At 32.7% G+C, this 20,997-nt stretch overlaps 5 protein-coding genes across 5 annotated transcripts in view; 2 read left to right on the top strand and 3 right to left on the bottom strand.

The window, feature by feature from the left end:
- Positions 1 to 3,075, bottom strand: part of HELRODRAFT_156264 (hypothetical protein) — a gene marked incomplete at both ends in the record, with an annotated part of 3,364 nt that extends 289 nt beyond the window's left edge. The window contains 13 exons of the mRNA XM_009012585.1: position 43; positions 224 to 333; positions 473 to 518; positions 661 to 701; positions 828 to 890; positions 990 to 1,070; positions 1,344 to 1,452; positions 1,689 to 1,820; positions 1,927 to 2,002; positions 2,115 to 2,219; positions 2,380 to 2,522; positions 2,737 to 2,802; positions 2,963 to 3,075. Coding sequence (XP_009010833.1) covers position 43; positions 224 to 333; positions 473 to 518; positions 661 to 701; positions 828 to 890; positions 990 to 1,070; positions 1,344 to 1,452; positions 1,689 to 1,820; positions 1,927 to 2,002; positions 2,115 to 2,219; positions 2,380 to 2,522; positions 2,737 to 2,802; positions 2,963 to 3,075 — 1,086 coding nt within the window. The remainder of the gene's footprint in view (positions 1 to 42; positions 44 to 223; positions 334 to 472; positions 519 to 660; positions 702 to 827; positions 891 to 989; positions 1,071 to 1,343; positions 1,453 to 1,688; positions 1,821 to 1,926; positions 2,003 to 2,114; positions 2,220 to 2,379; positions 2,523 to 2,736; positions 2,803 to 2,962) is intronic.
- Positions 3,076 to 3,290: 215 nt separating this feature from the next.
- On the top strand, positions 3,291 to 7,305 carry HELRODRAFT_190092 (hypothetical protein). The gene is made up of 12 exons (XM_009012584.1): positions 3,291 to 3,506; positions 3,705 to 3,855; positions 4,117 to 4,319; positions 4,434 to 4,535; positions 4,654 to 4,711; positions 4,840 to 4,896; positions 5,161 to 5,349; positions 5,634 to 5,732; positions 5,846 to 5,912; positions 6,102 to 6,290; positions 6,515 to 6,640; positions 6,873 to 7,305. The coding sequence occupies exons 1-12, from the start codon at positions 3,358 to 3,360 to the stop codon at positions 6,956 to 6,958; spliced, it is 1,476 nt and encodes a 491-aa protein (XP_009010832.1). The 5' UTR covers positions 3,291 to 3,357; the 3' UTR covers positions 6,959 to 7,305.
- An 89-nt stretch (positions 7,306 to 7,394) lies between these two features.
- Positions 7,395 to 10,113, bottom strand: HELRODRAFT_108992 (hypothetical protein). Its single transcript, XM_009012583.1, has 8 exons — positions 9,686 to 10,113; positions 9,326 to 9,524; positions 8,934 to 9,099; positions 8,731 to 8,818; positions 8,579 to 8,635; positions 8,232 to 8,348; positions 7,630 to 8,010; positions 7,395 to 7,593 (listed from the first exon to the last, which is right to left on the bottom strand). The coding sequence occupies exons 1-7, from the start codon at positions 9,788 to 9,790 to the stop codon at positions 7,885 to 7,887; spliced, it is 858 nt and encodes a 285-aa protein (XP_009010831.1). The 5' UTR covers positions 9,791 to 10,113; the 3' UTR covers positions 7,395 to 7,593; positions 7,630 to 7,884.
- A 486-nt stretch (positions 10,114 to 10,599) lies between these two features.
- Positions 10,600 to 15,870, top strand: HELRODRAFT_185249 (hypothetical protein). Its single transcript, XM_009012582.1, has 18 exons — positions 10,600 to 10,642; positions 10,983 to 11,044; positions 11,154 to 11,245; positions 11,484 to 11,598; positions 11,707 to 11,804; positions 12,075 to 12,178; positions 12,247 to 12,440; positions 12,528 to 12,693; positions 12,762 to 12,967; positions 13,042 to 13,102; positions 13,215 to 13,327; positions 13,406 to 13,511; positions 13,642 to 13,757; positions 13,987 to 14,112; positions 14,175 to 14,290; positions 14,387 to 14,517; positions 14,644 to 14,816; positions 15,165 to 15,870. Exons 2-18 carry the CDS (start codon positions 10,997 to 10,999, stop codon positions 15,264 to 15,266), a joined length of 2,067 nt encoding a protein of 688 aa, XP_009010830.1. The 5' UTR covers positions 10,600 to 10,642; positions 10,983 to 10,996; the 3' UTR covers positions 15,267 to 15,870.
- Positions 15,871 to 16,433: 563 nt separating this feature from the next.
- Positions 16,434 to 20,997, bottom strand: part of HELRODRAFT_167061 (hypothetical protein) — a gene marked incomplete at both ends in the record, with an annotated part of 7,182 nt that continues 2,618 nt past the window's right edge. The window contains 5 exons of the mRNA XM_009012581.1: positions 16,434 to 16,553; positions 16,617 to 16,688; positions 16,855 to 16,899; positions 17,007 to 17,058; positions 18,954 to 19,051. Coding sequence (XP_009010829.1) covers positions 16,434 to 16,553; positions 16,617 to 16,688; positions 16,855 to 16,899; positions 17,007 to 17,058; positions 18,954 to 19,051 — 387 coding nt within the window. The remainder of the gene's footprint in view (positions 16,554 to 16,616; positions 16,689 to 16,854; positions 16,900 to 17,006; positions 17,059 to 18,953; positions 19,052 to 20,997) is intronic.

The following is a 20,997-nucleotide window of genomic DNA, read 5'->3' as shown; positions in this document are numbered from 1 at the left end:
GTATGCATGTATGTATGTATGTATGTATGTATGTATGCATACACTAACAATAAATCGAAATTTCCATAATTCTCCTTGCTCGCTATCTTATTCCAACGGACGCTGATGATGAAAAAAAATAGTAATTATAAAAATAATAATAACAACAACAACAATAATAATAATAATTTATATAATAACAATAATAATTATTGAAATTATAACTATAATAAGAAATTATAACTCAAGAGTCTCGCCCTGAGGAACGACAATATTAATGACGTCAGATATCAGTTTGTACTTCATTATCCGGTCAGCTGAAGTTGTGGAAGTTAACGACGGTGAAGCGTTTACCTGATTATTATTATTAATATTTATTTATTATTATTATTTATTATTATTATTTATTATTATTATTATTTATTATTATTATTTATTTATTATTATTATTTATTTATTTGTTTATTATTTCAAACAAACTTTGCGAACCGACCTCTATCAGCCAGGGTTTCATGTTGTCGTCTATGATAATATCATAACTGTGTGGTGAATGAGTGATGAATGAATGAGTGAGTGCGCGAATGAATGAATGAATAAATAAATGAATGAATGAACGAACGAACAAATGAATGAAAGATGAATGAACGAGAGAACGAACGAATGAACGAGCAAAAAATTTACCCATAAGTTTCGAAGCAGTGCCGATCGTTGGCTATTATTGGCTGTCAGATGAAATATAACCGGTTAAAAATAATTATAATAGAATTATAACAATAAAAACAATAATAACATAATAATAATAATAATAATAACAATAATAATATAAATAAATAATAATAAAACTTAACAGCAACGGCTTTTAAACTGTGAACGATAAGCCAGTGGATGTCGTCGAATAGCTTATCGGCGATCTGGATGAAAAAAAAACTAAATAAAAATAACAAAATTAAAAGAATAATAATAATTAATAATAATAATTAATAATAATAATAATTAATAATAATAATAACCTCCTTGCTCCTGGTTCCGCCGATGAAAAGCTTCAGATTTTCGATGGTCCACTTGCCACCGTGAATTGAGTTATAGTCGTCCTAATGTGCAACAACAACAACAATAACAATAATAATAATAAAATAATAATAATAATAATAATATAATAATAATCGACAAAATACAATTCAAAATAATGAGAAATAAGAAATGGAGTTTAATAAAAATTGAGTTTTAATGAAATGTACGATCCTCCTAGGCTCGATGACGCTGCATGTGCATAGGAGGAGTGAAAGATATATTTAATTATGCATTGTTTATATAATATAATAATAATATAATATAATAATAATAATAATAGTAATAATAATGACCCCGTCCTTCTGTATTGAAACGTTGGTCAGATGCACAAACATGTTGTCGAGGTCGTTCAGGTTGGCATTGTACTTAACAGTGCAAAATCGGCAGAAGCCTAAACTATACCTTGAGATTCATTTTTTTAACAAATAGATGGATGGATGTATGGATGGATGGATGGATGAATGGAATGTAAAAAAGAATGAATGATATATTTGTTCTTTTTTTTTTATTGAAATCTGTTTGTCAATGATTTAACAGGCATGAACGACCAACCGACCAACTAACCGACCGATCGACCAACCAATCAATCAATCAATCGAAACCAACCAACCGACCAATCAACAATCAAACTGACTAACATATAGCACTTAAGAGGTCTGAATGACGTCACGAGAACGTACAACCTAAGATCAAATTTCTTTCCGCCAATCAAAAGAGGATTATCGATGTATCTTGAAATGACATACACTTCTTTTGTCGGTGTTGAAAACCTTGTGTGTTTGTGTGTGTACGTGTACATATGGGCGTATGCATGTGCGTTTGTGTGTGTACCTACGTGTGTATGTATGTATGTATGTATGAAAAAAAACCACCAACGAATTTGTTTTACTGTCTCGAGACCATTTCTTAAGTTGGGACAGTTTATTGATGAGAAATATGCCGATACCCCGAGCTTTGTAATCAAGAAATTATTTGTTATATTATTTGTTATTATACACATACACACACACACACACACACACACACACACACATACACAGGCACATACATACACACATACTCACCTTTCCCGGCAGGTTTCATAATCCAAGTGCTTGAAGGGTTTTTCCGAAATTCTTCAACAAATAAATTATAGTCAGCTGGTAGCATGAACGTTATCGGGATGAAATCTGTGTGTGCGTGTGTGTGCGTATGTGTGTTTGATGATTGATACTATCATTATTGCTAGTGTTATGATCAATCGGTCAGCCAATCAATCAATCAATTAGTCACTTAATCAATCAAACAATCAATCAATCAACTAATCAATCAATCAATTAATTAGACAACCCAGGTAGATATATCTCCCGGAATCATCTTTGTCGGCCAGCACGTTTCCATCCTTTTCGAGTTCTTTGCGGTATTTTCGGATGTTTTTCACCATCAAATCTTTTCTCGTCAGCTCGTAATGATTCGGAAAGTGATTCACTATTCTGAATGAATGAACAAGCGATTGAATGAATGAGTGAATGAATGAGTGAATGAATCACCGATTGATTGAATGAATGAATAAATGAATGAATGAATGAATGAATGAATGAATGAATGAATGAATGAATGAATGAATGAATGAATGAATGAATGAATGAATGTGCAAGTAATTAATAACACACTCAAAATGTTAATGAAAATGAGAAGTTAACTTACTGGCAATCATTCAATCTGTAACCATTCTCAACGCTAAATAAACTTCTTACCGACTGAACTGTCGCCCTAAATAACAAAAATTTCAAATCAAACAGCAGCTTTTCAATCAATCAATCAATCAATCAATCAATCAATCAATCAATCAATCAATCAATCAATCAATCGGCCAGTCATTCAATCAACCAATCAATCGGCCAATCAATCAACCAACCAACTGCGAACTGACCAGTAAAAGTTCCAATCTTCATCTGGGGACACGGCAATCCATCCACGTTTTTCGAAATTATTTATCAAAACCGATTTATCGAGATCGCAAGCGTATTTAAATTCGGTCGACATTTAAAATTAAATTTGTAAATAATATATTTTATTAATATAATACATTTATCACATTTGTTTAAATATTTTATTGAAATATTCTGAATAATTTGTGAAAATAAATTTTGTTTTTGATGGCAACGAAACACCTGTTCGTTGCTAGGCGACGAATTTTCTCTGATAACGTTTAAAAGTTCTTTGTAAATTTTGAATCCTTGAACGATAAATAAGGCGTTTAAAAGATTTTAAACTTCGTTCAAATCGTATCATATTCAAATTGTGAACCTCCGATCCTCACAAAAAATGAACCTTAATATAAAATTTTTAAACTTTTTAACAAAGAAATGTCAATTTGGATTGAAATTATGGCAAACAAATTATATGACCACCAGCGCTAATCTGTTAAAATTGCATGAGAGAGGAATTTTGTCCGGATTGTTGCCCGGAGATAAGTTAGTAAGTTAGGAATTTTTTTATTGAAAGTTTAGTTAGTCGATCAAGTAATATTTATAGCGCCGTTATTTTAGTTTTATGTTCAACAACCCACAAAGCCAGATTAATAAATTAATATACTACTCTTCTAATCTAAAGTCTAACTAACCTAACGCTAACCTAACTTTCCCAATCTTCCACACTACACTCTTCTGCAGAAGTCCAGAATTGTTGAAAATGTTAACCAGTTCCAGGCAGACGATATATTGCGGATTCGACCCGACAGCAGATAGTTTACATGTCGGGAATCTACTTCCACTAATTGTCCTCTTGCACTGCCAACGAGCTGGCCATCAATCCATTGCTGTGGTTAGCTAAAAGTTAATTAAATATATAAAAATATGTTAATTTTTATCTAATATATATTTATATATATATATAATATTAATATGAATTATAAATAATATATATGAAAACGTGTTATTTTTACTAAATAAATACATATTTAATGTAGCATTCTCTCTCTAATGGTCTAATCTCAAGTTAAATCTCTAAAACTTTGCTAGTTGTATAAATTTAAATGTGTGTATCTATGTGTAAATGAATAAAAACATAAAATATTATCTGAAGATAGGTGGCGCAACAGTTCAAATTGGAGACCCCAGTGGAAAGATGAGAGACAGGCCAGTTATTCCTATAGAAACGATTGAGAACAACATAGAGGGCATCCGGAAGAACATTCAAACTATCTTTGAGAACCACAGTAAATATATAACAACATCCAATGAATGTAATAACAACAGAAGCAGAAAAAAACCTTTATCGCAGATTCAGTTAGGTTTATTCTTTTAATTTAATTTTTATAAATTACGTTGAAAATATAATGCTGAAATAAAAATAATAAAATAGAAATAATAATTAATGATGAAATAATTATTATAATGAAGAATTTTAGACAATAGAAACTGGTACAAAGAAAGGAATGTGATAGAATTCCTATGCAGTGAAGGCAGGCATTTTAGATTAGGCAACATGCTAAGTAGAACGAGGTTTGAGAAATTGCACACTTCCAAATTTCGCCAGAGTTATTATTCCATAATTAGTATTCCAAAATAATTATTTAATAATTGTTATTCCATAATTATTATTCCATAATTATTAATTCAGTGTTCAAACGAGGTTAAATAGTAATGAAGGAATCTCTCTTACTGAATTCATGTATCAGGTATATATATGTATACAAAACAATCAATCAACATATATATTATTACATAATTATTAATTATAAATATATTATACATACATCAATATGATTATTAAAAACTTGAAACTAATTGATCATTTATGTACCAGGTATTTCAAGCTTACGACTGGTACTACCTTTACAAAAATTATGGATGTTCCATTCAGGTTGACAATCTAGTGGAAATTCCTTTAAAAAATATTGCTTTATTTTAATATTAAAATTGATTTCCTAATGAAAAGACCTAAAATATCCGTCTAATATTGATTTTCTGCTATTGTGGTGTGTCAAGTGAAATACAATTTCTTGGTTGTACAGTGTAATAACACAATTTAACATTTCCAAAACAATAACATACAAAAAGATACAATACAATACGAACAAATCCCAAAACATCATACACCATAACAAACTCCATACAATGCACTCAGGTAGGAGGAAATGATCAGACCGGCAACATAGTGTCCGGGTTCGAATTCGTCTCTAAACTAACGAAAACCAACTTATTTGGTCTGACGACTCCACTAATCACCACAACAGCCGGGGACAAGTTGGGTAAAACCGCAGGAAATGCAATATGGCTGTCCAACGATAAGACCAGCTCCTTTGATTTATACCAGGTTTCATTTTCATCCTGAATATACGTATATATGTTAGGGTTTCCATGTATGAATGTATGTGTGTTCTTATACATGTTATAGCACATGAGTTTTTGTTCTTATACATGTTATAGTATATGTGTTTGTGCGTATTGCGTGTTCTCATGTGTGCAAATTCTACAGAAATGTCTATATTTGTAAAATTATTTTTTTATGTAAATAAATCAAATTATGAAGTATTTAAAACCAACTATAATTACGAATATCATTTTATGATGGGACATAATTTTCTTCTCCTATCTTAGTTTTTTTACAGAATAGCTGACGATGATGTTGAGAATTACCTCAAGCTGTTTACCTTCTTACCTGACGATGAAATATTTCAGATGATGTCTAAACATAGGGTCATTATAACTAGTCATCATTATTATTATTATAATTATAATTAAAACTATGATTTAAAGTAATATTTATATTTACGTTACATTTCTTAATGATATAACCTTTCTTTTCATAGAATTCTCCAGAAAAGAGGCACTCACAAAAAAGATTAGCAGAGGAAGTAGTCAAACTCGCTCATGGAGGTAGGTAAAAATTCTGAAAAAAAAATTCATTCAAAAGTATCTAAACACTGATAAACAAACATTAAAAAAATCTAATTTTCATACATATAAATATAAAATAATCGAAATTTTCCACATTCATACACGAAAAACCAAATTATTTCCACATACATGTTTACAAAAAATTAGCTGACTTGGCTTTTTTCACAGAGGATGGTCTAAAATCAGCTTTAATGTGTACAGAAGCCCTATACAACAGCTCTATAGAGAAGCTGTCACGCCTAACCAGAGATGAAACTCGGACAATATTCAGTGGAGCAGTCATGAATAAGATATATTTCGAGCCAGGAACAAAAATTATCGATTTAGTTATGAAATCAAAATGCTTTGATAATATTAGTTAGTATGTGTCTGTGTGTGTGTATGTTTGTGTATTTGGCTTGTATAGTACTGAGTTAAAATCATTAAAGAGGGAAGTTTAAAACAGTTAAACTGTATTTTTAATAGCGTAAGTATAATGCAATAATACCGTTGAACTAAACCAGCACAGCACATCATGTTATTAAATGATGTTCTAATTAAATCAATCGATTCATCTACATAACAAATTTTGTCCCTTCAAGATGACGCTACAAGGATTATAAAAGCAGGAGGGGTCCAGGTGAATAGTGTGAAAGTAGTTGAACCGGAATACGTACTTATACCCGGCCAACATATTCTGCCTAATAACCTAACTATCATTAAAATTGGTTGGTCCTGAAGTCATATGTTACCTTGAATATATATACATAAACACATAACCATAAACACGTTAAAATAAATTCTCTGGGTGTTTGTATAATGTATGTTGAATGTTCAGTTCAATATTCACGTTCTAAACTATGTATGTGTGAATGTATGGGCGTATCTGTATGTATACATATACATATATATACGTATCAAAAATTAACTGTAATAACCAATTTCACTCCCACAAAACAGGCAAAAAAAATTATTACATAGTAGATTGGCTGGGAACTGGTTTTGACAACTCTCCAGAGGAACAGCGTGCTAGAGATAAATTGTAAATGTGAATAAATATACTCTACATTTTTACTACAGAAGATCATTCGTTATTGCCCTATTTGACTTCAAATTTCAAACCACAAAAACATACACACGTACAAATTCGTTTATATGTATCACATTCTTCACACATACCTACTATCCATCTACCTACATACACACAGGTGCACCGACTGTAGTTAATAAATTCAAGAAAGAACATAATCCCACAGACAGTAATGAAAAATAATTGATATGAAGGTTACATAGGATGGTGAAAATACAACATCTTACTACTAAGATTACAAAGGATGATGAAAATACAGCTCCTTGCCACTAGCTCACAAGCATTGACAAAATGATAAATTCGTATTACTAGGCTGTGGTATATACACTCTGGGCAGATTTTATATAGGAAATTAACATACACAGGTCGACACACATACAAATAACATATCATTTTATAGATTTTAAAGATTATTAAGAGGATGAAATAAGAGAATTTAAATCAAAAATACTCAAATAAGATGACAATAATGACGGTTGTTGTCACGCAATACGCTACAATAAATCGATTCAAATGAATTCCGTTCGTACATTGAATAACTCGTTAAAGCAATTGTGCATTACATCAACATGTTATATATATATATATATATATATATATATATATATATATATATATATATATATAGAAAGATAGATATTAATACATATATATATGTGCAATATTTGATAAAACCTACCGAATTTTTAACTTTTGAAAGTTGAGCTATTCAATATTTCTAACGGTAATTTTATAATTATTATCCAAGTTATTAAAATTAGGAAGTGAATCGTTGGTGTTCATGGTCCTATTTCGACCTCACTCATCATCAGCGCTTATACAAGCTTGTGGCTATGTATGTTTGTGTGTATGTTTGCATGTATGTATGTGTATCTATCAACTTTAGTAATCATCTGCCCAGGGATTCTCTTCGATGAAATTATCGATAACTTCTTTTAAGGCGAGATTTGGAATCAGCTGATCTGTCGTTAACTCCTTCCTTGAAACTGGATCAAAATTTCCTAATTTCTGGATGTGAGTTGTGTGGGTAAGCAATAAAATTAGTGTATGATTAAAAGCTAATTCAACATCAAATTATATAAATTAAATATATTGTAATCTCTTCTAATAAAAATCTTCAGGAGATCTTTTAACTGTAAGTATTAAGGGAACGAAACTAACAAAGATGATGATAATAATGGATAGAACAATGGAAGAAGTAATAATGTTAAAATATAACAATGAAAAACTTTAAAATGTTCTTCTATGTCGGCCCTCTCGTACGTTATGCCACTGGGGGTGATGACTGGATCTTTCATTATGCAGAAATTAATCCGACTGCAGAAGACGTCTGGTACGTCTCGTTTCTGATTGGTCAATTAGTTGATTGGTTGGTTGGTTAGTTGATTGGTTGGTTGGTTAGTTGATCGGTTAGTTGATTGGTTAGTTGATTGGTTGAATAGTTGATTAAACGTTTTGTGATTTGTTTAATGTTTTTGTTTGGAATCAAATCTATAAAATTACAATCATTATAGAACCATCAACTAGATCGCCAACATCATCATCGTCGTGGTCGTCGTCATCATCATCATCTTACCTTCCTCCTATCGTCAACTTCTTCAAATAAGTTATTCAGTAATGCAATTCTGTTGGCCTGCAGTTAATTGTAACAGCACAATCACAACAATACATACAATAGCAACAATAACAACTGTGTAACAACTAAGTAATAGTAATAATAACACCTACGTAAGCATCTTCAATAGAGTCAGTTAAATCACTAATGACAGAGTTCTTACCATCCATCTCGTGCTGAATGTTGGCTAACTGTAACTGCCTGGTCATAATATAATTTAAAAAAACCATATTTTTACTGTCTTAAATTTTGTTATAATATAATTGCAATTATTATTAATGAAAAGAAATACAAATAATAGTGAATAATTAATAACTTTAATTTTTCCTCTACGAGAAGTGAAGTTAGTTCAGTTTGCAGTTCAATCTCCTGCTTCCTCCTAACATCCTCAGCCAGCAGGAACCTCCTCTTCCGGGCCTGCCTCATAACTTTTGAGATGCTATCCCCAACGTTCGCTCTTTGTTCTTTGGATAATTCCATTGCTGGTGGATGGATGATTTACAAAAGCTTTCATGTATATTGATAATAAAATTCTCAATTTTTCAGTTGATTTTATTTTTATAAAGCCATAACAATGGCTAAAGAACGATAATTGATAACAGCAGTTTTAAAACATCCCACTTAAAACTCTCTATTTCAAACAGCAATATGTAGAAAAATAATGTCAATTTCAATCTTTTTGAAATAAAAACTTGAAATAAAACCAACCTTTATGCAAACTGGCAATGGCTTCATCAATGAAATTAAGCTCTAGTAGTGCTTGGCCCTTTAGATAGTAAGCCTTGAAGTGACTGGGATTCATTTCTGCTGACTTCTCACAATCCTGACACGCCTGGTCCCACTGTTTCAATCTTATGTAACATATTGCCCTATTTGTGTACAATGTGGCTAGGTCTGGTTTCCTTATCTGCTTAATATAATTTTAAATAGAGGAATGGTTAGGTTATTTATTTAGCGACTGTTTTTGTATGTTATAATACATAAATACCTAAATTCATTGTTATTGTTACTAAAATACTTAAATACAAACATGGAAAATGTAGAAAAAAAGAAACTAAAAATACTAACAATGGCTTTTGTATAAAAATTGATGGCTTCAGCATAATTTCTGGCCATGAAGCAATTATTACCTAACTCTCGAAGGTCGTCTGCTGACTTTTGGCTGCTTGTCATTTTACTATTTTAGGAAATACTTTCAACACAATATTAATTTAGGATTGTCTGTTTTAATCTTGCAAAGTCTGTTTGTTCACTATAATACTAAATAAGAAAGCTAACTAACCTAAACTTTTAACTTTTTGGTGTTAGTGGTTAAAAATTTAAAAAAAAAGAAAGCTGATGGAAAAAAAACCAACACAGGTTTTTTACACAACCATTTTGCAATTTTTTATGTATTAGAGTTTCAATCTCGTCTGGTTGAAAATTTTTACAATTCAGACAACTCAGTTTTTCTATTTCCTTCTTTTTAAAAAAAAAGAAAATTTAAATATAAAATTGTTTGAAAATAAAAACTTTGTGGTGTGTGAAAAGCAGAAATAGAAATACTACTCAAATAGAAACTTGTTTCTCAACTGTGGAAGGGCGAAAATGAAAAATGAATAAACGAACAAAACAGACGCCAATTAATTCACACACTTACTAAATAAAATGAGGTTATTAAAGATATTATTTGAAATTAAATGCCTTAATTTGAACTTTTCAAACGAGCAAACGAAAATGTTAAAAGTGAACGTAGGCCATTATTTATGATGGCTGCCACGAGCGAAAAATTTAACATTAATTAGGTATAAAAAACGAATATTAAAACGTCGCAGTTAAGTTTTAATTTAAATTATTTCAACGTTTAAAAAGTTATTTGTTAAAAATAAATTTTAATTCAACTGGCAGAATTAAATTAAGAATAATATTTGAGGATAGTTTTACTTTCCACATGTTTCTATCATAGTCGTTATATCGTCCAGCACAGCCAGCTTCCATCCGAGAAATTCCCTAATTTGTTTTTTAAATTTTAAACGATCGATTTTGGTTAGTGTACATTTTTTGCTTCAACAACTTTCTAATCATTATGTTTAACATTAATTAGGTAATCATTAACTTAATAACATATTATATATATAATTATAATATAATATGTAAGTTGTAAAATAAAAAGGATGAACTCGTTTTTGTATTACAACACAGCCCATTGCAACAAGATATAATATATATATATATATATATATATTAGCTTACATATATATATATAAACAATATATTCTCTTTTGGTTTGCTCACTTTTTAAAATAGGCATTTAATTAATGATGAAATAGAGGGAACTCTTTGCTTTTTTAATAGATTTTATTTTTTTAACTAATTATTTCTATAGAAATCTTCCATAAAATGTCAGAAAAAGTTGCCATCTTAGATGCAGGGGCACAATATGGGAAGGTAATTTATTTAATTTACAACTCTTAACAATAAGGCAGTAATTTTAGATGAAATAAAATTAATTGAATTTAATAGAATAATTTAAAATTGTATTATATATAATTGATAGGTGATAGATAGGAGAGTGAGAGAGCTAAATGTAGAAACAGACTTTCTGAACCTGAACACCCCATCTGATGTCCTCATTGCAAATCAATACAAGTGACTAATTTATTATTTCAATTTGCATAATTATTCTACATGATTAAATCATTAGCATAATTTATGCATGGCCAATAGGAATCCTGGATAAGGTTTATAATTGCACCATATTATTACATGAAATGCAATCACAATCCTATTTTTAGAATTTTATATCTCAGATTTATTCAAATTTAATTATTCCACCATAATTATTATTACAGTAAAAACTAATTCATAATTTCATAATTACTTTTAGGGCTATAATTATATCTGGAGGCCCGAGTTCGGTTTATGCGGCAGATGCCCCCATGTACGACCCAAACATATTCAAATGTGGCATCCCCATATTAGGCATATGCTATGGCATGCAGGTGCGTTTGGTCTTGGGATTTTGATTTTGTGGTTTTGTAGTTTTTTTGATTTTGAGGTTTGGCTGTGTTGATGATTTATTTTATATTATTATCAAAATTCACTTTTAGATGATAAACAAAGAGTTTGGGGGTAAAGTAGAGAAGACAGACGCCCGAGAAGATGGTCAATTTAAGATTTCTGTCGACATTAATTCTCCAATTTTTAAGTAAATTAGAAATTTTTCTATCTGTTATTAATGGTTCATAATTAGCCTAAAATTTGATAATTCTATAAATAAAATTCTAAATATAGATTAATCTATAAATAGAATCCTAAAAGTTGGAATTCTCCATTGAAAAATGTGTCAAAAATAGAATCCTACATGAATTAATATTTCTAAAAATTGGAATTCTCCAAAAATAGAAATTTAATAACGGAACACTGTCTAAAAAATAGAAATTAGACCAACAGACAAATAAAATTTTAAAAAATTCAGAAACTTAGACGGCAACCAGATGGTCCTACTGACGCATGGAGACAGTGTCGTGGAAGTGGCTAATAATTTCAAAGTCATCGCTCAGTGTGGGAAAACTATTTCAGGTCTGGAGTCCAACGATTTGTCACTGTTGTTATTATTATTATTGTTATTATTATTATTATTATTCCAGCAATCTCGAACGAGTCCCTCCGAATTTACGGGGTGCAATTCCACCCTGAGGTTGACCTATCGGAGCACGGTCGTCAGATGATAAAAAACTTCCTCTTCAACGTGGCCTGCTGCTCCGGAACTTTCAGCTTGACATCGCGGAAGGAGGGATGCATTAAGTACATCAGGGATATGGTCGGCTGCAACAAAGTTCTGGTCAGTCAGTTTTGCATCCCCTGTGTTGGTCATTCTTGTTGTCTTTCTATTGGGTAGTTTGTTTTCTTCCACGTTTCTTGTCACCAGATGTTGGTGAGCGGGGGTGTCGATTCGTCCGTTTGCTCCGCGCTGCTCCATCACTCATTGGACAGCGATCAGGTCATCGCCCTGCACATAGACAACGGCTTCATGAGATACAACGAAAGCAAGCGCGTCGTCCAATCACTGAATAGCATCGGGCTAAAGGTCAAAGGTCGGCGACGACATTTTTCACCGTTATAGTAGATATCATTATCTTTTAGTGTTATTAATTACATTCAGCTATAAATGCCTCTCACACGTTCTACAACGCCATTGAGGCGAAGGCAAGAAAATCAAACAACGTATTTGTCATAAGCAACAACACCAACAACAACAATGGTACCAACAACAGCAGTAGTGGCTGTTGTGCCAATAGAGTTAAACTGCTATGTCAGACAACAGACCCAGAGGAAAAGAGAAGAATCATTGGAGACACCTTTATGAATGTATATATCTGCTGTTGATGTTGATGTTGTTGTTGATGTTGTTGTTGATGTTGTTGTTGATGAAAACATAACAGGTGGCTAATGATCTGATCAACGAATTAAACTTAGTGCCAGAAGAGGTATTGCTAGCTCAAGGTATGCTTTCTTCATTGTAGTGTCAGCAATAATCGTTTCATATAATTATAGTTATAATAATTTTATTATAACTACAATTAACAGTAATTATGAGATAAATTATAATTTATAGGAACGTTGAGACCTGATCTGATAGAGAGCGCTTCTGAACTTGCCAGTAAAAAAGCAGACGCTATTAAAACGCATCACAACGACACGCATCTAGTTAGGCAATTGAGGAAACAGGTCTGTCTGTTCGTTGATGACGTTGATGATGACGTCAGTATAATAATAATGATAATAATAATTTATTATGATAATTAGGGACGTGTTGTTGAGCCCTTAAAAGACTTCCACAAAGATGAAGTTCGGGCCCTAGGGAGAGATCTCGGCCTACCAGAAGATCTAGTACATAGACATCCATTTCCTGGTACCTTGTGCTTGTGGTGGTTTAGTAAATAATTAATAATAAATTGTAATAATAAGTTGTAATTATAATAATAAATTATAATAATAATAAATAATATTTCCATCCCTTCTTTTTCTTCCTCCGCTGTTAGGTCCCGGCCTTGCCATTCGAATCATATGCGCCGAGGTTCCGTACATGGAGAGAGATTTCAACGAAACTTCGAACTTCGTCAGGTGCATTGTCGAGTTTCACAATTCAACTAAGAGGGTGAGTTAGTGAAGTTAGGGAAATAGGGATGTGCTGTTAATGTGCTTGCTCATATTGCTATCTCTTTATTTCGTTTTTATTAGGCTCTCTTTGATGCATGTATCAATATTTGTTGACTTAATTTACTTGTTTTTCACTTCGTTGTTTCATTGTTATTTGTTGATGTGGTTTCTCTAATTATTTTCATTAATTTATTCTCACCATAGATTTTATTTCTTCTTCTTTTTAGCCCCAAGCTTTCCATAGCAGAATCAAATCAGGGATGTCAGATGAAGAGCTGTGCGAGCTGATAAGAATCACGGAGTCGACGCCATATGCATCTAATCTCTTGCCTATTAAAACCGTGGGGGTCCAGGTTAGGAGTTTAGAGTTTTGGTTTTATTATTCTCCTTTTATTGTTGTTGTTGTTGTCTCAAGGGAGATTCACGCACGTACAGCTACGTTCTCGGCCTGTCAGCTGATGGCAAACCAAATTGGAATGATCTGATGTTCCTTGCAAAAGTCATTCCAAGACTCTGTCACAATATCAATAGGTCGGCTATCATTATTATTATTATTGTTGTTGCTATTGCCGTTGTTGTACACACACACAAACAAACACGTACACACACACACATACACACATACAGAGTTGTGTACATTTTTGGGGGTCGAGTGCAGTACCAGGTAACAGACATTACGCCAACGCTGCTGAAGCAAAGAGTCATAGCAACACTTCAGTCAGCCGACCATACGGTCTACAGAGTCCTCAAAGACACAGGTATCTGCTGGTGTTCTCTGCTGGTTGTTTGGTATCAGTGGCTTATGTTGTTGTATTTGCAGGCTGATTGATTTGACACGGACGTGGAAGATACCTCATTATGATATACTATCAAAAACTTGCCAGGATACCATGATAGCATTGGTCAAATGCCTGTCATCTTGATCCCTATCCACTTCCATAGAAACCCTCAGCACCACGTACCTTCCTGCCAATATTCCATTGTACTGCGACCTTTCATTACTTCGGATTTCATGACGGGAGTAGCTGCTGTCCCTGGTCGACATATTCCTGAGGAGGTTGGTTGGCTGGTTGGCTGGCTGGCTGGTTGGTTGGTTGGTTGGTTGGTTGGTTGGTTGGTTGGTTGGTTGGTTGGTTGGTTGGTTGGTTGGTTGGCTGGCTGGCTGGTTGGTTGGTTGGCTGGCTGGATGGTTGAACAGCTTGGTAACCAACCGACTAACCGAACTTCGTTCTTTTATACAATCTAAGTTTCGTTTGTTTCCGAACGAGTTTACAGTTTAACTGCCAACCAATCTTATATACATATTAACATAATGACGACATTTTTAATTATTAATATAGTAATAATAATAAATAAATAATAATAAATAAATAAATAATGATAATATTTGTGATCTTTCTATCAGGTGATAAACAAGATGGTGGAGTTCGTGAAGTTGATACCCTCCATAAGTGCCGTCCTTTACGACCTGACATCCAAACCGCCAGGAACAACCGAATGGGAGTAGTAGTAGTAGTAGTAGTAGTGGTAGTAGCCACTAGCAGAAGTTGTGGCTGTAATTGAACTTTAGTCTCAACTGCTGTCATCAATCATTATCTCTATATTTTAGGTAGGAAAGAAAAATAATATAATTTAATCTGGAATTATTAATATTATAATATTCTTCGGTGAATCATTTTAGAAAGACTTATCAAAATTCCTTATATCATGTGTTTGTTTGTGTGCGTGTGTGCTTCCTGCTAGTGCTCCACACCTTGATGACTAATTAAACGGCATTCACCTAATTAATTAGGCCATCAAATCGAGTTAATTAATCGACTTTGAATGCTAATTACGATTGGCTATGCGGGATTTTTAAACTACCAGTGAATTGTGGTGAGTGTTTATTTTAACCTTGGTTTCGTCTGCGTACAATAGTGTGGTTTTTAGAAACAATTATTTTATTATTTGTTAATTATTGTATTAATAATAACGGTTATTATTATTATTATTTATATATATTATTATTATTATTAATTATTGTTATTATTAATTATAACTAATAATAATCAGAGGACATTGTATTTTAAATACTTTTCTTTACAAGAGTAAACAATTTTTTCGTGATCGTCATTATGGTTGTATAAAATTTAAAATAGAAAGATTTGGTTCGTGGATTTTATGAAGATGAAGAAGATGATGATGAAGATGACGATTATGATACTGATGCCAAAAAATGGAATGTTTATTAGGATTTGATTCGTTGTTATGAAAATTGGATGAAGGAGATTAATGTTATATTGACAACATCAAAAAATTCACACACGTTTAGCACTTTATGTTTGCATAATTATTAAATAATTGAGATGAATGATCAGGAGTGAATTGAATGAATGAATGATCAGGAGTGAATGAAGGAATGAAAGATCAGGAGTGAATTGAATGAATGAATGATCAGAAGTGAATGAAGGAATGTAACGAAGTATAAATGAGTGAATGAACATTATTTTCTGATAAAAGATACGTTGAATATTAAATCGTTTAGAAATGACGAATGAAAATTTGAAAAAAGCATTCGAAATGGGTTTAACGTACAAAAATAAGTTATATATATATTACTATATATATTAACATATATATTTTCATATATACGCTTAAATATGTCAAAATTATGCTCAATTCTCTTGTTTTTTGTTTACTTTTCGACTGACAGAAGCAGACTTAATTCTTTCTTCGATAAACGCCCGTCGGTGTTTTTGTCAAAGACACTGATGACAGCGTTCTTATAGTCGAGGACCTCTGTCAAGGTGACTTTCTGTGAAAATTATTGTTAATGTTGTTGCTGTTGTTCTTGTTGTTATTGTAAGATAGATGATACCTGCTTAGTTTTGTTCATGATGTCGTAAATTAAGGCCATTAGCTCTTTGCCTTCTATGTAGCCATTGCCATCCTATTGTTAAGATGATCGTTGTAATATTTATAATTATGGATGAATAATAATCATGAATATGTATATTATTATTATTTATGTTATTATTATATTATTTATGTTATTTTTATATAATTTATATTATTATTATATTACTATTATTATTCGAAGGAACCAGCTGACTTACGGGATCGTAGTGGCGGAAAATGTCATTGAAATCTTTCTGGGATAACTTTTGAAATAAAATAATTATAGTAATAATAATAATTATTATTATGATAAAAATAATAATTAAAATAATAATTGTTATGATAATAATTATGATAATAATTTTTATACCGATTTTCTACAGGCGAACCTCTTCATGAAATTATCTTCCAAGGGAAGTAATCTGATTGATGGAATGAATGAATGAAAGAATGAATGCTTGGGTGAATGAACGAAAAACAAACGAACAAATGGAGGAATGAACGAACACGTGAACTAACAATCGTTAGGAACAAATAGGCGAATGAACGACGAGAAGAATGAATGAACGAGTGAATGGAAGACAAGATGAATGAATGAATAAACAAGAATAAAAGCAGACCACATGTGTGCGAATGCAACATAATTCGAAGCAAATCCTCCTAAAGAAGATTTAGACGAATGGATGAACAGAGCATTTTCATGTCAGGAATTATTATTTCCAGGTTTGTTTTTTTTATCTTATCTTCTAGATTTTATTTATATTCCGTATTTTTTCACGTCAGTGCTGCATGATTCATTTACATTTTTGATCTAACACACACAGCGGTACTGGTAAGTTCGTACGTAAAATACGGTAAAAAACCCAAGCACCACCATTGCAAGGTATCAAAAGCAAATACCTGATACTCTTGCTGATATTCGATAGAGTATCAGATTAGTATCATCGTCGGTATCATAGGTAGATACCTCGGCAAACACCACTGCACTACTAGTAAAGAGTATCATAAAGAGATATTATTGGTATCATCGGCGGTATCATAGATAGATACTACAGCAACATCAGAAGATTCTGTCAGTACAAAGTAGGCAACAGTTGTTCTGGTACTCCTTGTGCTATTTACGTGAATAATTTTTTTTTTTGCCAGCCGTGCGGTGACGTCATATTTTATTATTCATGAAGAGGTCTTCCCTCGCGCCTTCAAACAAAACAAACAGCCGAAAAATGTGGAAAATAGTTGAAACAACATCTATTACTTCAACGACAACATCATCACATCAACAACAACATCATCACATCAACAACGGCAACATCATTACATCAACAACAACATCATCACATCAACAACGGCAACATCATTACATCAACAACAACATCATCATCACATCAACAACGGCAACATCATTACATCAACAACAACATCATCACATCAACAACAACATCATCACATTAACAACAACATCATCATCACATCAACAACGGCAACATCATTACATCAACAACAACATCATCACATCAACAACAACAACATCATCACATCAACAACAACAACATCATCACATCAACAACAACATCATTACATCAACAACAACATCACAAGCAAGCAACATTTATTCACTGTAATGAGTCGTCACGTTTTGTCATCGGTTACTACCCATTAATGTCGTTGTTTGTCTCTTGCAAGATTTTTCAACAGCATACTACCATTCTTTATTCGCTTCCAATTGTTGCTTTGCTTCGCTTCTTTGTATTTTTGTGTATCTTCAAGTCGAAGTACCTACCTATAATTAGGTGATTGTAGCTTCTATCTGCCTGTATTTCTATGGAGTGTTTCTGCTTTTCTGCTTGAGATTTTACTGACTTGTGTCTTTGCGTGTGTGTGTGTGTGTGTGTGTGTGTGTCTGTGTGCGTGTGTCTCTGTACGCTAAGTAAAATAGAAAACAAAAATTTTCAAAAGCAGCTGGATTGAAAAATTAAATTAACAGGTAACAAAGCAAGAGGCAATGAGACAAAAAAATTGAGACAGATAGACGGACAGACAACTAAACAGACAACTAGACAGACAGACAGACAGAGGCAGACAAATATCTTATAAACGCGTCACTACATCAGTTCCATCAACAGACAGGTCGGGTCGTTAAAAATTTGTTTAAAAAATTCGCGTGCGTGACGTCATTTGGTGTTTTTTTGTTTTGTTTTTTGCTTTTGAAGTTTTGATTAATTAACGCTCATTAACATCAACAGCACAACATTAAAAACAACAACAACATTAACAACAACATCAACAAAGCAAATAGCTTTTTTCCGAGAAATCTTACTTGGCGAATTCTCCCAACTCAATTTTTCCATCATGATTCTGATCAGCCTCACTGAGAACTGCATCTCTTGCCTGCTGAATCACTTCATCTGTTATTTCCTGCGACCGACGAATGAATGAATGAATGAGTGAGTGAGCGAGTGAGTAAGTGGGTGAATTATCCATTCGTTCGTTTATTCGTCTGTTCATTCGTTCGTTTGTCCAGTCGTCGTTCATTCAATCTTTCATTCGCTCAGTCATTTCCGCAAGAGATAAGTTTTGAAATTATTCGTTTGTTTGTTGATCCATTGTGGTTCGTCTATACAACAATCCATTCCTACCTTCATTCATTCATTCATTCCTTTATTCATTTTTTATCTTTCATTCATTCATTCATTCACTCATACGTGCATGAATTGTTGGTATGTATGCCGTGCGAGAGATTGCAGTTAATGACTTGAATATGTTAAAGGGCTCCTCTTTACCTGTGGTTCCTTCTTCTTAACTTGTTGCTACTTTTGACGTACACCTACACACACACACATACACACACACGTACAAAAGCCTACATACATACACACACACACACACACGTACAAATGCACATACACATACAAACACACGGACACACACATACATACAGATACAAGCATTGAAACATGCGCTGGTGATAAAAAACAATGCATCTCCTGATCGTTTCTCCCTTGAAAAAATACCTACAACGAGTTTTATAGAAGCAACAGCATCGGCAGTAGCCGCAAAAACCGCAACAGCCACAACAGCAGCCACAGCAGCGACCACAACAGAGGCCACAACAACATCATCAATATGCATATCTTTCAACAATAACGTCACCATCATTAACGATGACTGTGGCTATAGTATGCCAAAAACAAACAAACACAACAACATCAATGCCACAAACAGTTACTACTACTACTACCACTACTACTACCACTACTACTGCCACTACTACTGCCACTACTACTGCTACTACTACTACCACTACTACTACCACTACTACTACCACTACTACTGGCACAACTACTACCACTACTACTACCACTACTACTGCCACAACTACTACCACTACTACTGCCACTACTACTACTACCACTACTACTGCTACTACTATTACCACTACTACTGCTACTACTACTACCACTACTACTACTACTACTACAGTAGATTTGATGAAGCCAAACAAAACAAAAACAGACCAGAAAATTAATTTAATAACAGCAACAACAATCTCACCCATAGCAACAACAACATCAATGCAATAACAATAATAACAACAACAATAATAATAATGATAATAACATTAACAACAACAACCAAACCATTCAACATAAAAATTCCTGAAACGATCTGCCTGATATAAAACAATGCGGCCCCGTCGTCGTCATCATCATCATCGAGACAATGACGTCATCATGGACCACAACAACAACATCAACAACAACAACTACCACTGCAACTACTACTACAACAACAACAATGTGAGCAAGAATGTCAGAGTCAACATAGAAATAAACAATTACATTCTGTGTTATCTGCGAAAGATGAAAAAAACATAAACATCTGCGTCATCTTCGTCATCATCAACAACAGCATCAACAACAACATCAACAACAACATCAACAACAACATAGTCACCATGTGGAAAAAAATAGCAACACTGTCCCCAAATAAACAACATATTCCTCTGCTCTCTGCTGAAGTAAAACAACATCATCATCATCATTATCATCATCATCATCATCATCGTCGTCGTCAACAACAACAACATCATCATCGACTGTGACGTCATCATCAGAGATGACGTCGTCGTCGTCGTCATCTTCGCTGTAACAAAAACAAGCCAAATAAACTTAACACGCATAAATAAAATATAGTTTTATAAAAAAAATTAGTATTAAAAAATGAATAGATGGAATGAAGGAATGAAATACATACAAAAAAGAAAGAAGAAAGAGAGAGAGAGAGAGAGAGAGAGAGAGTGGGGGAGAAAGCACTTGCAGTTTGAAATTTACTATTGTTCGGTTAGAATGTGAAAAAAGAAT

This window comes from Helobdella robusta (genome assembly GCF_000326865.2).
Source record: "Helobdella robusta unplaced genomic scaffold HELROscaffold_11, whole genome shotgun sequence".
In the NCBI taxonomy this organism is placed as follows: Eukaryota; Metazoa; Annelida; class Clitellata; order Rhynchobdellida; family Glossiphoniidae; genus Helobdella; species Helobdella robusta.
This window is presented reverse-complemented; position numbering and strand designations above follow the sequence as displayed.